Source organism: Schistocerca cancellata, chromosome 6 (assembly GCF_023864275.1).
Source record: "Schistocerca cancellata isolate TAMUIC-IGC-003103 chromosome 6, iqSchCanc2.1, whole genome shotgun sequence".
NCBI lineage: Eukaryota > Metazoa > Arthropoda > Insecta > Orthoptera > Acrididae > Schistocerca > Schistocerca cancellata.
In genome coordinates, this window is record NC_064631.1 from 441013814 (window position 1) to 441032174 (window position 18361).

Genomic DNA, 18361 nt, shown 5'->3' on the forward strand with positions numbered 1-18361 from the left:
CCATAACTACCTGAACGTCAACTACCCAAGGCGATGGATCGGCCACCAGGCAGCCCATGACAGAGCACTTCATCACTGGCCTCCAAGAAGCCCTGATCTTACCCCCTGCGATTTTTTCTTATGGGGGTATGTTAAGGATATGGTGTTTCGGCCACCTCTCCCAGCCACCATTGATGATTTGAAATGAGAAATAACAGCAGCTATCCAAACTGTTACGCCTGATATGCTACAGAGAGTGTGGAACGAGTTGGAGTATCGGGTTGATATTGCTCGAGTGTCTGGAGGGGGCCATATTGAACATCTCTGAACTTGTTTTTGAGTGAAAAAAAACCTTTTTAAATACTCTTTGTAATGATGTATAACGGAAGGTTATATTATGTTTCTTTCATTAAATACACATTTTTAAAGTTGTGGTATTCTTTTTGAATCACCCTGTATTATGGCACTGTGATGGAAAGGCAAGAAAGATGTGGTACTTCTTTCAACTATCTGCACAATGGATGTGGTGGAGACTGAGAGAAGGTCAAAGAAAATAATAAAGCTTAAGTTTGTGCTTGACTATAGCAATCCAGTGAGAGGAGTGGATCAAGCCAAACAGAGCATGCCATCATATCCAATACCCAAAAGCAAGGTAAAAAGTATTACAAGAAAATCTGTCCATTTGCTGGAAATATCTGTGAGGAATTCTTTTACTTTGTATGGCAAATTTGGAGGGAGAAAGGACTCCCTGGAGCTTATGTTGACCCTCTTGGAAAAAACAGTTAAGAAATACAAATGGAGTGTTGTTTCTCCTAAGCTGGGCCGACCAGGATGAATGCCCCACCTTCCTCAGTTGACAGAACGACATTTCCCAGAAGTCATTGAACCAAGAGAGAAGAAGAGAAATCTGACACGAGTATGCACAGTTTGCTCCAAGAAGCTGGATGCATGTGGGAAGCACTCTTGGAGGGAAACATGACCCTACTGCCCCCAGTGCTAGGTCCCCTCATGCACCACACCATGCTTCAGAATCTATCATACAAAAATGGATTTCTGATACAATTCCAATGTGATTCTTGTATGTGTATGTTATCTACAATCTGATTTATATCTATAAATAAAAAAATTCATCTTTGTAATAAAAAATGTGTTTCAATGAGGATATGCTTGCCGGGGGTGTGTATATGCTTGCCAATGGATTAGTATTTATAGATAGTGTGTAATTGTACACACCATGTGTGTATATGCACAAATTCCTTTTAGTGTTAAAATTTGTAGATCGTAGTCTGAAAGCCCAATTATCATTTTACTCATGGAATGTCCCTGGAATAGTGTCTATAGTTGTGCTATTGTTGCCCTGCACTCTGGTTGGAACAAATACAGTCTACATGAGGTGATATGAATGTAGGGGGTCTTCCAACATTTTTCTCTTGCAGGATCACATATAAAATTTTGGTACTGTCTCTAAAGTGAACTAAGAACTCCCTCCAGTTTGAACAGAAATGTCCTGAAGTCAGAGTTAGGGAAACTATAAATAACTACAATCAAAATTTTCAGTTTACAAAAGTCAACTGTACCTGTGCAACCTTCAGTGATCTATTCAGTGCGGTGCTTTGATACACAGATAGATTCAAATGGAATACCTTTTTTATGTGCTTGGCCATTTCCAGTCTTCACAAAGAGCTCCTTACAAAATAGTCAGCTAATCTGTATTCCAGTATAGGAAGCCCTGAAGTGTCACATTGTTTACATGATGTTCTGATACATGTAGTGTCTTGATTAAATATAGCTAATATTAACATCAAGCACTCTAGCAACTCTGATTGAATTTCATCCATAATATGTTCTGGATGACTTTCATTCTTCTTGTTTCTCTGCAGTTCCTCTCTTGCCAGCCATTTGTGTAAATTAGATGCAATTAGACACGATTGCTCAACTAGCTCATTTATTAGTATTATTACACTGAATGTACCATTGTACTATAAAAAATGGCACATTCTTGTAAAAATGTCTTTAAAATATGTTATGTATGCACTGTGTCCTCACACTGAGGTGGAATACAACATCTGTTAAGAAAGCACACCTCTCAGCAAAGGTATTGCTATTTAGATGCTATTTTTAGAGGACACGCAGTTAATTTTCACAAAAAGTCCTCTGCACAGATCACAAACTGAAAGATAAATTTGAAGCTAAGACATTTAATTTCACTTAATTATACTTAATTTTTCTCTTATTTGTACACGGTATGCTACAAATACCAGTCAAATACAACTGAGTCAACCCTGCACTGGGCATCACAATGCTAGTGACCTGGTACTCATTCCCAATACTTCCTGCAACTGTTGGCCTACACCTAATTACTCTAGATTATCAGTCAACTGAGTCAACCCTGCACTGGGCATCACAATGCTAGTGACCTGGTACTCATTCCCAATACTTCCTGCAACTGTTGGGCTACACCTCTACCATGAGAACTAACTAACAGCCGAATCTTTTTCTTCCTATCTGATTTTACAACTGACTTAGACTTCTTAACTACTGAGGTCTACTGCATGTCTCCTTGATCTACAGGTACAAGAAACTTCCCTCCACTAAACTCTTGACAGCTGGTCAAATCTATTGGTGACAGGAAGTGAAACTATCTGAATATAACATTCTCTAGCAGCCTCTTTACCAACTGCCAGTTTCTATTCCACAGCTCTCTTCTCCCTCAGCCAGACCAGTTCCTGTCTTGCATTTTCTAACTGCAGTTGAAGAGTACAAATCTTACACTTATGCTCCAGTATTAACTTATTTTTGCTACATATCCTGCAATTTCAGGAGAGGATAGCACTAGAATGATGGTTTCCTCATTGCATTTCTTCCAGTGAAAATACTTTTCACAAATCTCACACTGTAACCCATTAGTCACAACCTAGGAAAAGTCCACAACTTCTCATTCATGGTAAAAATTTTACAATTGTGAAAAAGCTACTTGTCTCCATGCTGAAAGACAGGATAGGGCCACATACATCAGCAAAACTGGAAAATTTTCCTTGTGAAGCTTAGTACTGGCCCGCTAAATCTATGAGTTAAGTTTAAAATTTTTGAAAATGTATATCTCCAAAAGGAAATTTCTTAGTCTGAATGCACCTTCAGTAATAAAAATGGAACTGCCAAAGGATATCAGCAGTCCATTTAACAAGTATAGGCTAGGATGTACAGAGAAACTCATATTTTATGTTTTCATGCATTCCAGACTTAAAAAATGCAGAATTAAGGAAAATCCCCCCCCCCCCCCCCCAAAAATGAGCAAAAACATATGTAATTGGCATATATGATTAAAAACTGCAGTTCTCTCCAATACTTTCTATAAAATCTGTCTAAGTGAAAGAAATTAAATTTACAATATAATGTTTATAGAATAATTTGTGGTAATGAATTTCATCAGTTCTTAAAAAATCACAGATGTGTAACAGCAAGTAAGAACTCGTCAAAAAATTGAAATTGATGTCTGGGTACAAGGTAATTGAGTTGTTTTCTGACATGCTATGACCACGAATTATATGTCAAAACACACATTTTTAAAAGATCTTGATGAGAAAACAGATGTGAAAAAATGAGTTTACGTCTCCAATTTATGTTACAAGCTTATTAGAAGTTGACTCAATGAGTTTCAGTACACTGTGTAAAATGTAAACTTGAAAAAAGTTCAGATGCTACAGTTTTGCTTTATGGCCTCTATCACTGCTGCCAATCTTTACGATTTACAGTGTGTGGTGTGTGTGGTGCAAAGTCTATACAGGGTGGTCCATTGATTGTGACCGAGCCAAATATCTCACGAAATAAGCATCCAATGAAAAAACTACAAAGAATGGAGCTCATCTAGCTTGAAGGGGGAGACCAGATGGCGCTATGGTTGGCCCGCTAGATGGTGCTGCCATAGGTCAAATGGATATCAACTGCGTTTTTTAAAATAGGAACCCCCATTTTTTATTACATATCCATGTAGTACATAAATAAATATGAATGTTTTAGTTGGACCACTTTTTTTGCTTTGTGATAGATAGCGCTGTAATAGTCACAAACATATGGCTCACAATTTTACATGATCAGCTGGTAACAGGTAGGTTTTTTAAATTAAAATACAGAATGTAGGTACATTTGAACATTTTATTTTGGTTGTTCCAATGTCATACATGTACCTTTGTGAACTTATCATTTCTGAGAACGCATCCTGTTACAGCGTGATTACCTGTAAATACCACATTAATGCAATAAATGCTCAAAATTATGTGTGTCAACCTCATTGCATTTGGCAATACATGTAACGACATTCCTCTCAACAGCGAGTAGTTTGCCTTCCGTAATGTTCGCACATGCATTGAAAATGCGCTGATGCATGTTGTCAGGTGTTGTCAGTGGATCACAATAGCAAATATCCTTCAACTTTCCCCACAGAAAGAAACCCGGGGCGTCAGATCCGGTGAACGTGCATGCCATGGTATGGTGCTTCGACGACCAGTCCACCTGTCATGATATATGCTATTCAATACCGCTTCAACCGCACATGAGCTATGTGCTGGACATCCATCATGTTGGAAGTACATCGCCATTCTGTCATGCAGTGAAACATCTTGTAGTAACATCGGCAGAACATTACATAGGAAATCAGCATACAATGCACCATTTAGATTGCCATAGATAAAAAAAGGGGGTCAATTATCCTTCCTCCCATAATGCCGCACCATACATTAACCTGCCAAGGTTGCTGATGTTCCACTTGTCACAGCCATCATGGAATTTCTGTTGCCCAATAGTGTATTTTATGACAGTTTACGTTACTGCTGTTGGTGAATGACGTTTCATTGCTAAATAGAATGCGTGCAAAAAATCTGTCATCATCCCGTAATTTCTCTTGTGCCCAGTGGCAAAACTGTACACGTCATTCAAAGTCATCAACATGCAATTCCTGGTGCATAGAAATATGGTATGGGTGCAATCGATGTTGATGTAGCATTCTCAACACCGATGTTTTTGAGATTCCCAATTCTCGCGCAATTTGTCTGCTAGTGATGTGCGAATGAGCTGCGACAGCAACTAAAACACCTATTTGGGCATCAGCATTTTTTGCTGGTTGTGGTTGATGTTTCACATGTGGCTGAATACTTCCTGTTTCCTTAAATAACATAACTATCTGGCGAATGGTCTGGACATTTTGATGATGTCATCCAGGATACCGAGCAGCATATATAACACACGCCCATTGGGCATTTTGATTACAATAACCATACATCAACACGGTATCAACCTTTTCCACAGTTGGTAAACGGTCCATTTTAACACGGGTAATGTATCACGAAGCAAATACCGTCCGCATTGGTGGAATGTAACGTGATACCACGTACTCATAAATTTGTGGCTATTACAGTGCCATCTATCACAAAGCAAAAAAAGTGGTCTAACTAAAACATTCATATTTCTTTACTTAGTACACGAATATGTAATAAAAAATGGGGGTTCCTATTTAAAAAAACGCAGTTGATATCCATTTGACCTATGGCAGCGCCATCTAGTGGGCCAACCATAGTGCCATCTGGTTTCCCCTTCAAGCTTGACATTTTCATTCTTTGTAGTCTTTTCGTTTGGTGTTTATTTCGTGAGATATTTGGCCTGGTCACTATCAATGGACCACACTGTATGTGAGTAGTGTATGTAGTTGTTCCAACTTTACTGTTTGAACATTTAAAATGTGCTGTTGCAAAACCCTTGTTCCATTTCTGTTTGGCATCTCTGTCACAGCACATCATCTGCACAAAAAGTATATTTTCAGCACTTTGCAAAATGCTTTAATGCCTACCTGCTCTCCCATCACATATCCAGTAGGTCAGCTCCTATACACATGTTAGCATGGTGTGATTCCTGTGATGACTATTGAGTGATTTGACAATTTGCCAGCAATTAAGAGTTCACTAGCCAGAAATGGGTAACATTCCCTGATTATGACTGAGCTTACCCTTTGAGACTCAGTGTTTGAATATAAAAGGTTGATGATTGATATTGTTGCTGAAAACATGCAAAGAGATGAGACTGAGTTATAAATGACATAAGAAAAGGTGGTGGCTAGGCCCATTCATCATGTATTCACTTGGTCCAGAACACTTTGCATCTACTGTCTTGTTTTTCCACTGCAACCCAGCAGCAGTTGTATCATAACTGTGCACTGAAGCTAAATGTTACATGTTGTGTTGGCAACACCATTTGTGGATTATGTCAGCATTTCCTCTCTCACATCTCCCTTCTCCACAACGGCCTAAAATATTCCCTTAATTCCACCACCACCCTTGGTGAGAAACATTTGTCTTTTGAGCTACCTATAAGTTGGTCAGTCACATCAAATGTCAATAGGAAGAAAATGGGACAAAGTCAAGCGAGACACTGACTAAGAACTTAGAATGAAGGTAAACCTTATTAGGAAGAAATGTAAAATTGGGGAATTTTTAGCATTGATCTTATGGGTTTTTCACAGGGGCTATGAATTTACAGTGTAGAATCACAAAAAATGTAAAATTGAGGAATGTAAAAAGGAAGTTCCACTGTATTTCTATTTTAAATACTTATGAAACTCACTCTTGAAGCATATTACAGACCATGGATTTTAAGTTCTGCAACTGATTATGTAAGTGTGAAATTAAACAAAACAGCAAATAAAATGTTGGGTGATCAAAGGATTTTATTTTCACATGCATTACTGTATCATGGCCCTTATTTACACAATCATTTTTTGCCAAGGCTATGACAGAACATGTAAATCCAATAATTTTTTAAACAATGTATATTACATTCTTTCTGAATTTATTTTTATTCTGTGAAAAGGCCAGTACCACACAAGTCAACACAGTATGTCAGCTTCCCTGCTTTGTTGCCAAAGAAGTAATCAGATAAATTGGGCTGAATACTTATTTTAGAATTCTATCTCTAGTCAGAACATAACAATTTCTAATGCAGTACTGATTATTCCAGAAAGAAAGTTTTGGACTTAATTAGCAATTTTAACCTATACCTAAGGAAATGAAACAATGCATGCTACATGAAGATTTACATTACAGCAGATATGTAGTATAGATGGCGAATGAGAACTGATATTCTATCCTTTACATTTTATGGATGTAAATCAGTCATGCTTCCATGTATTAAAGAGCACAATATAATGGGAAAAGTCCAAGATCATCATATTGCATATTTTCAATTAATGTACAAGTCCTGTGCAACACATCCGGTGAGCTTACTTTTGAAGGTGGGAAAGGGCATTCTTTCTCAATTGGATAGTGACTGATACTGTTATATGCTGCTTGAAACAATCTTCACAGTGCATACCATTGTTTTTTTTTCAGAACCTATTCTACCAGAATATGTAATATGATTTTCTTACCAGTTCTTCTTTATTTGTTCCAAGGAATGTTTTTACTTGGAAGTCAGCCATCAAATCAGAAAAGAAGTTAACGAGGATTTTCAGTGCAAAGGTAGCAGCCAAGTGTGGGATCAACTGCCACTGCTATAAATGATAAAATAAATGGTTATTTTGTGAGAAATTTGTATTCTTCCACAGTCTAACACCATGAGAATGTAGCAATAATGGAACTAACACAATGACTCACTAAATAAAATATAGACTCAAGCTATGTGATTATTACATAAATTAAGCTAAAATGTTGCTTTCAGAAACTTAAAAATCTGATTATCCAGTTCAACATGAACATATCACTTTCTATGGCTGAGAGTATACGAGCTTACTCTTTTTTAGGTAATTGTGAATATGTCACCTGTCCTATACATCATTTCATTGTCATTGCGCTTTTAGAATAGAGTTAAGCAATTGATAAATAAACATTCACTTAAAAATCTGAAAAATTAAATAATAAATTTCATAGTAGCTACTAACATGGAAACAGTTTTTTTAAACCATTGAAGAAAGGTATTATTTAGGTGATTTTTTGGTTCATTTTTGTTCGTGTGTAATGTCCGATAATCTGTAAGGACACTGAAGAGAGGTAATCTCCTAATATAACTACCAGGATCAAAACAAATAGGGGATCACAATATATATATAGCATACTTAATTGTATCAAAAGTTTAATTCACCTAAGAACACTGTGAAAGGAGGCAGAATGGAACAGTGGAACAGTTCAGAAACAGATGAAGTACCTACAATTACTGTCAAGTAGTACGATACCTCAGTATCATAAATTAGACAATACTGTTTTGTTAATATGTGTTATGGATTCAGTGATATTACTGATGAGTTCTAGGGGTACACTGTCAGTCACTGATTCAATCTGATTGAAAATCAGTGACATCATTGATAGAAATGAAAAAGAAATCAGCAATAGCACCAGTATTGATTCCAATAGAATTAGACTTATGAACATATGGAATGATTCAGAGTTTTTACAATATTTATTTTATAAAATTTACAATAATGGATACAATAAGGTACAATGCAATACATTCATGTGAGTATATTTATTTATGCATGCAGCAATGGGAGATCCCAGATATAAAATACTACTACACACACATATACTCGTTCTATCCTTTACAAGCCTCTTCATCTCCAAATCACTACTGTAACCTACATCTATTACAGCCTGCTTAATGTATTCTCCCTTGGAATCTCTCTACAACTTCCACCTACCACTCCTTCCTAAATTACCAAACTGATGAATCCTTCATGCTTCAGACATGTACTATCAAATTGATCCTTTCTTTTGGTCAAGTTATGCCATCAATTTCTTTTTCCCCCAATTCAGTTTGATACCTCCTCATTAGTTACTCAATCTACTCATCTAATCTTCAACATTCTTCAGTAGTACAAAATTTGAAAAGCTTTCATTCTCTTCTTTCTGGATTGCTTATCATCCATATTTCACTTTCATACAAGACTATATTTCAGACCTAACATTTTAAATTTATATTTGATGTTAAAAAATTTCTCTCCAGAAATGCTATTCTTGCTATTGCCAATTTTCATTACATATACTCATTGTTTTAATCATGATCAGTTGTTTTGCCATCCAAATAGCAAAACTTATTGACTACTTTTAGAGTCTCATTTCCTAACTTAATTCCTTCAACATCACTTGATTTAATTTGACTATATTCCATTACCCTTGTTTGACTTTTATTATTTTTCATCTTTTAACCTCTTTCAAGACATTATGCATTCCATTCAGATGCTCTTCCAAGTCCTTTGCCATCTGTGATAGATTTACAATGTTACCAGTGAACCTCAAATTTTTTGTTACTTCTCCCAGAATTTTAATTCCTTTCCTGAATTTTCCTTGGTTTACTTCACAGTTTGATCAGTGTGTGGCTGCCCCAGAAGTACATGACCTAAAACAAAAACACAAAAAAAATTGGGAAAAAATCTTTATTGCTCTACATAGTCTCCTTTCAGCGTGAGTTTTTCCGGAGGTGTTCTTAAGCTTTCATACCCTATTCATAGTGAGAAGTGAGCTCCACAAAATAGCCATCAACTACAGACTCAATCTCTTCATTTTTGGCAAATCATTTACCACCAAGGCATTTCTTAATGTTTGGAAAGAGAAAATAATCAGAGGGGGCTAAATCTGGAAAATATGGTGCATGAGGAAGCAATTCAAACTTTAATACTATGATTTTGGTCGTGTCAATAATGGATGTGTGACCTGATGCTTTGTCACAATTAAACAAAACTTTCTTTTTTGCTTAATACAGCCACTGCTGCTTGATTTCATAACTCAAACACTGTAATAAATTTGAATAGTACTCACCACTGATTGATTTTATTTTTGAAGATAATCAATGAAAATTATCCCACGCACCTCCAAAAAAACTGAGACCATGAATTTGTCTGCAGATGGAACTGTCTTCACCTTCTTTGGAACTCTCTTTCCTTTCAGTCCACTGATCCACTGTTTTCACTCTTACATCTCAGGTGTGAAGTGATGGATCCATGTTTCATCCATGGTTATGAATCAAAGCAAAAAACTAGGTCTTATTGAAACAAAATATAGCCAAACACTTGACTGAAACATCCCCACAATGTTTTTTTCCCACTGTGGGTAAACACAGCTCCCATCTTGCACACTGCTTTCTCATGCACACATTTTCAGTCAGTATGTGATGTACAACTCTTTCTAAAATGCCTACAATGTCCGCTAGCTCATGCCCCTTCAGTTGATGGCCTTCCAGTACCATTTTGTAGACATATTTACCCACTATTTCTTGTGTGGTCATCTCATTTAGTCAAAAAGTGTGATACTCATCTTGGCAGCTCATACAGTTTCACTTAAACTCTGTCGCTCAATATTTCAGAGTCGTAAACAAAGGAGCACACTCCTCCAGAGTAGAAACTAACACAGATTTAATGGAAGTTGGACTAATAAAATGAAACTATATGATTCCATGGACTGTTTCAAGACTCAAGCATGTATGATGTATATATGCCGGCTGAAGAGACAAATGAAAATTTGTACCAAGGTTGGGGTCTGAACTTAGGTCTGCTGTTCATTAGGCAGATGTGCTAACTGCTATGCCTCCCTGGACAGTGGCTTTCACAACTGCATGGACTACCATAGCATGTCACCCTCCCCTAAACTTAAACAGCATTGCAGAGGCTCTTTAACTGTTTTGTTATAGCACATCAGCAGCAAACGAAATGGGTGTTCTGCCTGAAACCCAGGCATAAGTGCTTTAATCAAATGAAACTATGTAGTTCCAGATACCTTTTGCAGTCTCAGACATTAATGATATATATATGCAGGCTGATGTGACAAATGAAACTTTATACCAAGGCTGGAATTCAAATCTGGGTCTCCTGCTCACTAGGCAGATGTACTAACCACTACACCATCCAGGCACGGTTGCTTTGCACAACTGCACAGACTACCCTAGCACAACTCACTACTCAATCCAAATTTTCATTCGTGTCAGCCCACTCGGTATTCTACCTAAACTAGAGCAATACTGCAAGGCTCTCCATCTGAATTGGAACAGCACCCCAGCACTGAATGAAATGGGAGATTCTGCTTGAAAACTCAAGCACAGGTAGTTTAATCCTCAGACGTGCTGTTTTTCATAACATGAGTGGGCATGTGGCATATTTTTTTAGATAGGTTAAGAATAACAGTCTGTACATTACCAAGATGTAGATGTATGAGCAAAATCAGAGTTTAATCTTGTTTAGTGAAACAGTGATAAAATAAACTTACATGATATGAGCTAAACTACTATTTACTTAAACAATAATAAAATACACTCTTATTACATCACACTGTTGCTATATACAATTGTTACCCCATGGTATATCTACATCTACATCTACGTGATTACTCTGCTATTCACAATAACCTGGCAGAGGGTTCAATGAACCACCTTCAAGCTGTCTCTCTACCATTCCACTCTCTAACGGTGCACAGGAAAAATGAGCACTTAAATTTTTCTGTGCGAGCCCTGATTTCTCTTATTTTATTGTGATGATCATTTCTCCCTATGTAGGTGGTTGCCAACAGAATGTTTTCACAATTGTAGGAGAAAACTGGTTATTGAAATTTCATGAGAAGATCCCACTGCAATGAAAAATGCCTTTGTTATAATGATTGCCACTTCAATTCACATATTGTGTCTGTAGCACTCTTCCCCCTATTTCATGGTAATACAAAACGAACTGCCCTTCTTTGAACTTTTTTGATGACATCCGTCAGTGCCACCTGTTGTGGATCCCACACCCCACAACAATACTCCAGAATAGGGTTGACAAGCGTGGTGTAAGCAGTCTCTTTAGTAGACCTGTTGCACCTTCTAAGTGTTCTGCCAGTGAATCACAGTCTTTGGTTTGCTCTACTTACAATATTATCCATGCGACCATTCCAATTTAGGTTATTTGTAATTGTAATCACTAAGTATTTAGTTGAATTTACAGCCTTCAGATTTGTGTGACTTATTGTGTAATCAAACTTTAGTGGATTTCTTATGGTATTCATGTGAATAACTTCACAATTTTCTTTATTCAGGGTCAACTGCCACTTTTCATACCATACAGATATCTTATCTAAATCATTTTGCAATTCATTTTGGTCATCTGATGACTTCACAAGATGGTAAAATACAACATCATCTGCAAACAAACTAAGTTGGCTACTCAGATTGTCTCCTATGTCGTTAATATAGATCAGGAACAATAGAGGGCCTATAACATTTCCTTGTGGAATGCCAGATATTACTTCTGTTTTACTCAACGACTTTCCATTTATTACTAAGAACTGTGACCTTTCTGACAGAAAATCATGAATTCAGTTGCACAACTGAGGATATATTCCATAGGCATGCAGTTTGGTTAGAGGATGCTTATGAGGAACAGTGTCGAAAGCCTTCTGGAAATCTAAAAATATGGAATCAATTTGACATCCCATTCAGTAGCACTCTTCACTTCATAAGTATAAAGAGCTAGTTGTGTTTCATAACAATGTTATTTTGTGAATCTGTGCTGACTATGTGTCAATAAATCATTTTCTACAAGGTACTTCACAATGTTTTAACACAGTGTATGTTCCAAAACCCTACTGCAAATTGACATTAGTGATATGGGCCTGTAATTCAGCGGATCACTCCTACTTCCATTTTTGGGTATTGGTGTGAATTCAGCACTTTTCTAGTCTTTAGGTATGGATCATTCTGCTTGTGAGTGGTTGTATATAATTGCTAAATATGGAGCTATTGTATCAGCATACTTTGAAAGGAACCTGACTGGTATACAACCTGGACCAGAGGCCTTGCCTTTATTAACTGATTTAAACTGCTTTGCTACACCGAGGATATCTGCTTCTATGTTTCTCATCTTGGCAGTTGTTCTTGACTGGCAATGAGTCACTTGAAGCATTAAACAGTGCAGTTGCATCAGATACCTGCCAATGACTTAGTTAATTACTAATACCTTGTAGATAAGTGCCTCATTGTGGAACTGTGCTGCTATCTCAGAATCTGAGTCATTTACTTGCATGGATTGTAAATTTTTTCTCACCTAGCTAGCTCTTTAATTTACATTACTGCTGCGCCATTGGATGTATGACAACACAACTTATGACTGTATTAGCTGAAGCAGTAATTAAAGAATAGGCATGGACTTGGAATTGTGAAATAACAATGGAATGTTACAAGATAATGTTTTTTGTGAATGGTGTGCTCTATACATAGGTGCACTCACTCAAGGGTTAATCAAATAAAACTATATGGTTCAAGAGACCTTTTCAAGTCTCGACCATCTACAATGTTTATATGCAGGATGAAGTGATGAATGAAAATTTGTATCAAGGCTGGGATTCAAATCCACCTGCTCACTAAGCAGATGCACTAACCACTACACCACCCAAACATAGTGGCTTTGCACAACTGCGCGGACTACCCTAGCATAGCTCTCTTCTTGTTCCAAATTCACTTTCACATCTCAGCCCACTTTTTATCCCCCCTAATCTTGAGCAGCATTGCACAGGCCGCCTAACTGTATTGTAATCACACCACAGCATTGAATGAAAGGGGGTTCTGCCTAAAACTCAGGCCTAAGTGCTTTAATCAAATGAAACTATAGGTTCCAGAGATCTTTCCAAGTTTCAAACATCTATGATGTATATCTGTGGGCTGATGCAATGAATGGGAATTTGTATAGGGCCAGGATTCAAATCCAGGTCTCCTTCTCACTGGGCACATGTGCTAACCACTATGCCACCCTGGCACAGTGATTTTGCACAACTGCATGGACTACCCTATCATGCCTCCCTCCTTAATCCAAATTCACATCCATGCCTCAGCTCACCTGGTTTTCTCCCTAAATTTGAGCAGCACTGCAAAGGCTCTCCAGGTGTATTGGAATAGGTCCTCAGCATCAGACAAAAGTGGGGATTCTGCCTGAAACCCAGGCATAGATGCTTTAATGTGGTGGTGGATTTAAGTTCAATATAGTTCAGCTAATTTTGATGAAATATTTATAATAAAATGAACCTTACTCATGAATTAATCTATCTACTAGCCAAAATCAAATCAAAATCCTTACAGTAGATCCTGAAAGCAGTCCTGATAGACAAACAGTAGTTAGCAGGAAACATCAAATTACATATAAAGACAAAAGAAGATTTGCTATAGATTAAAAAGTTCTTTATGTCTGAAATAATTATCTTACTTATCCCATCATTTTCTGGATTTACATGAATCTGATTAAGTACCTTGCCAACCATTCAATTATTGGTTTTGGGTTTTTTGATGGAACTCCATTTGAAGGCCACTATGGTCTTGTACATGTCCATTTGTTATAAGTGTTGTCTTCAGTACTCGTAGTTTAGCTCTGATTTCAGAACTTTGTTATGACTGAATTTGAATGTCCTACAACATAGAGCACTGTTCATTGCTTATTTATGGGCCTAAATTGAGGTGAAATGCTGCCTGAAGAGCTGTCCATGTTTATAGGACATCTGCGTACTTTGTGTCTTGGAATACTGTCAGGTTTTCTTTAAATCAATCAATGAAATCATGAAATCTGAACAACATTTGTACAAATTGCAATAAATATGTGATCAAAACTGCAACACTAACAAAGCATTTTCAACTCAACATTTCCTAGGACTAATTTATCAAAAGTTTCATCCCTTTTATTGGCTCTAACATTCTGACATAGGACGTTCAGCACATGCTTCAAAGGTAAACAATAAAAGTTAAGGAAGTCTAAATCGTTCCTAGTGAAGCATTACAACAGATTATATTAACCTTCTGCAGCAGTCACCACAGGTGTCTGCAAATATTTTTCAAGTGCGGGGGAGGTGTAAATCTCTAAAATTGTCATTTTTGATATAGATATGTGGTCAATTTTGACATGTTCAAACCACAAGAACTAATTTTTATAGGTGATGCATAAAGCTTATAATATTGTAGAGAAATGACATTTGTCCACTCAATACAGGAATGAAATCTCTGTATCTCAAATTCCAGGGGTTGGGGCAAGTGTGCTTCTCTTTCCCTTCCCCTGCAGATATCTATGGCAGGCACTAAAACATCCATATTGTAAATGGGCAAGTACCATAAAAATATCTGTTCTACCACAAAAACAAGGTCTGAAAATTGAGGTTGTATTGTTTTGCACATATAAAGTAGTATTCCAGAGCAGTGCTTCATAATAACAACTAATAACTCACCTGATACTGACCGTCTAACAAGGTGACAGAGTTCTCAGCATCTGGGGTATGCACTGCAGCATATCGAATGGCAATAGGAATTGCTTTCTGAAGGTATGCCAAAGCTTGTGACAGAACATCTACTCGACCAGCAGACAATGTTCCAAATGAAGCTCCTAGAATTATATTTTTGGTACCACATATTAATATTAAGAGTTTCATTTTCTTAGCTACATTTTGTTAATTGCTTAAAAATTAAGTATTTCATTGGTCTTCACAAGTGATACAAACCTAGTCTCTTATTAGGGTCTTTAAACTGACTGACATAATTTCCTTCTGGAGTCACATCCCCTGTCTTGTTTAGAAGGTTCTCGCGAGGTATCCTGTATCTATTGAATAACACAAAACCATTGTCAACTCCATTTAGTCCAACCTTTTCTCCCATATCACCAACAATAACACCAGCATATGGCTGAAGGGTTGTTGGATTCCGTAAGGGAACAACAAATGCATGTAGACCATGGTCGGTTTTATCTGGTGTAATAAGTCTTGCAAATATAACTGCATGTGTGGCACTTTTTCCTGCAGAAGAAAGTCATTCATTGGTTTATCACAATTCACATATTTTCAGAGTTTCAGTATATTGCCATACTCAAAACAGAGAGAAGAATTTATCATTATGAAAAAATTGTAAATATTTATGTTCAATGAAATTGACTAAATTAATAAAAGTGGAACAGTCTAACAGAAATGCAAAAATGCATTACTAGTAATCTTTTCTTATTTTTAACTTCTCTAAGACTGAGTGATCAGTGTGCCTGACTGCTTTGTAGAAGGCTTGGGTTCAATCCCCACCACTGGGAAGGATGTTTCCTTGGTGAGGGGAATGGGATCCATTCAGCCTTGTGATGCCAGCTGAGGAGCTACCTGAATGAGACTTGAGATACTGCCTTCTATGAAAGTACTTTACGTACTGCCAGCATAATGTATTCCTTCTTTCCCCTTAACTTTACATCACCTCCATGACTTAGTTTATGTGCTTCCTTAATTGTTTAATGCCAAGAATTTTATTTTGTCAAATATTCTGTTCTTGTTTAACACCAAGCCATTTTTATCATACCATCAACATACACATATGTTTTATTTGCTTTAGATGTGTTTCAGCACCCTTTCCTCCCCCTTCCCCGACTTCCCTCTGCCCTTTCTTTTCCTACACCTCCGTTCTGTTAACAGTTTACTTTGTAACTTAGGTTCCTTCATAGCTACATTTCCTCATGTTTAAGTAAGTTTCATATGCTTAAGATAAGCATTAATGTTTCATTATGTACCTGTATACATCTATAGTTTTGTAACTGACGTATTTCTGATGTATACTCATCCTGTTTCAATACATTGCTTGGAGTTCCATTTTCCAACCCCTAATACATGATAGTACTGTAATATATTGGATTATTTATTGTTAAATACACAATAAACACGTACTTATTCACTTAGTACTGCCATATTAAACCTCACAGATTTTCAGTGCCTTACTCTGCACTTCGTCATTGTACATTCTCCTTCACACAATAATTGATGACTGTTGGGTTCTTTGACAGGTAGGACATATTCTTTTGTAATAGAGCTATGTTCTGAGATATTTTCATGAATTGTTGCCTGTTATAAGATTGTCACAGAGCTTACAGGGCATTATACTTCATGTTGGCGCACTTTGTACATTACATTATATTAGAGAGTTTAATTCGCTTTTAGAATTATTGTTTGTTTTCAATTGTATAGTCTGGTACTTAACTTCAAAATTATCAACAGATTACATAATTTATAATGATAATAATAATAATAACAAAACAATAATAAAAGAAAGAAAAAACCCTCTGCACTCTGTTGTATGTATGTTCATTGGTTGTTACTTTTCATGTCTAATTTTGTGATGAATCATTATATTGAGATTATTTGTACTAATATATTTACCTCTTTACTTGAATATATTATTTATGTGCTATCATTTCATATATTTGATTTTGTATGTTACCTTCTCATTTTTATTATAATTCTCTTATGTTGTTTTATTAATGCCAACAAGTATCTCATTGTATGTTTATATTATTTTATATCATATGCACATTTAATTGTATATGTCTGTTCATTTATATATTGTATATATTTTAACAACTTTTATTCACGCTACTTTGTTGTTACAATATCATTGATACTTATATATAGGACCAATACTATATTAGACATTTACTCATTTCTGATTTACAGGGACCTGTAGATGATACTAATGAGGTTTCAATACCAGTATAATAATTTTAAAAAAAATTAGGAAGAATTACAGCTGTTGGTATCTTTTTTCTATGAATTGTTGATCAGCCACAACCCCACATCCACATCTATATGATGGATCTACAAAAAATAAATGAGAAGAAGTGATCCCAAGATTTGAAAATCTGACAACAGCTAAGAGAGTGGTGAGCTGATCGCAAGCCACTCTATACTGCATCCACAGAGGATGACATGTGGTCATCTGGGTGTTTTTTTTTTTTTTTTTTTAATCAATAATAAACGGACAGTCTTCTATTTTATAATTCCTTTTTCTGTTCTTTCTTCTTAATTTTGAAAGTCAGTGAAATGTCACTTTTTATACTGTTTAAAATTATAACTAAGTTAAGTTGTGCTTAGTAATTTACCCATCTTCTTCAGCAGCTATAGTTGTATATATTGAAATAATCAGCAACCAGTTGCATAAAAGGAATTTAATGTCTTAACTGGCTTCAGGCACTTAGTGCCCTTCATCAGAAGGTTATAACTATTGCATTACTAGCGAGTGTCAACAATAAAATGGATGCAGCATATTGCTGTGCCCATGTGGTTTATAGCGCCTGTACAAGAATGGTATAAAGAAACCAAACAACAAGAACAGACATCATGTCCAAACTAATAATAATAAACTTAAAAATATGATGCACCAACAATCAAAACAGACAAGGGTAGTGATTATGTATAAAAAGGACTGTGTGGAAAAAACAGAGGAATTTTTTAATGTTAACAACATTATGCTAGCAAACAGTAATTTGGTGAAGCTTGTAACAACGAAATTAGGGAAGCAGTTAATACTAGTGTCACCTGTTTCACCCAAAAGATAAACATAAACTTATTTATATGAGGCCTAGAACTCCTTCACTAAGAGCACAAGTAAGATTCAT

At 36.3% G+C, this 18361-nt stretch overlaps 1 protein-coding gene across 1 annotated transcript in view; it reads right to left on the reverse strand.

The window, feature by feature from the left end:
- LOC126088375 (peroxisomal acyl-coenzyme A oxidase 3-like) overlaps window positions 1–18361 on the reverse strand; it is a 151557-nt gene that overhangs the window by 104937 nt on the left and 28259 nt on the right. Inside the window, exons 6-8 of the mRNA XM_049906514.1 lie at window positions 15447–15737; window positions 15177–15331; window positions 7391–7513 (exon numbers count right to left, since the gene is read on the reverse strand). Of these exons, the coding sequence (XP_049762471.1) occupies window positions 7391–7513; window positions 15177–15331; window positions 15447–15737 (569 nt within the window). The remainder of the gene's footprint in view (window positions 1–7390; window positions 7514–15176; window positions 15332–15446; window positions 15738–18361) is intronic.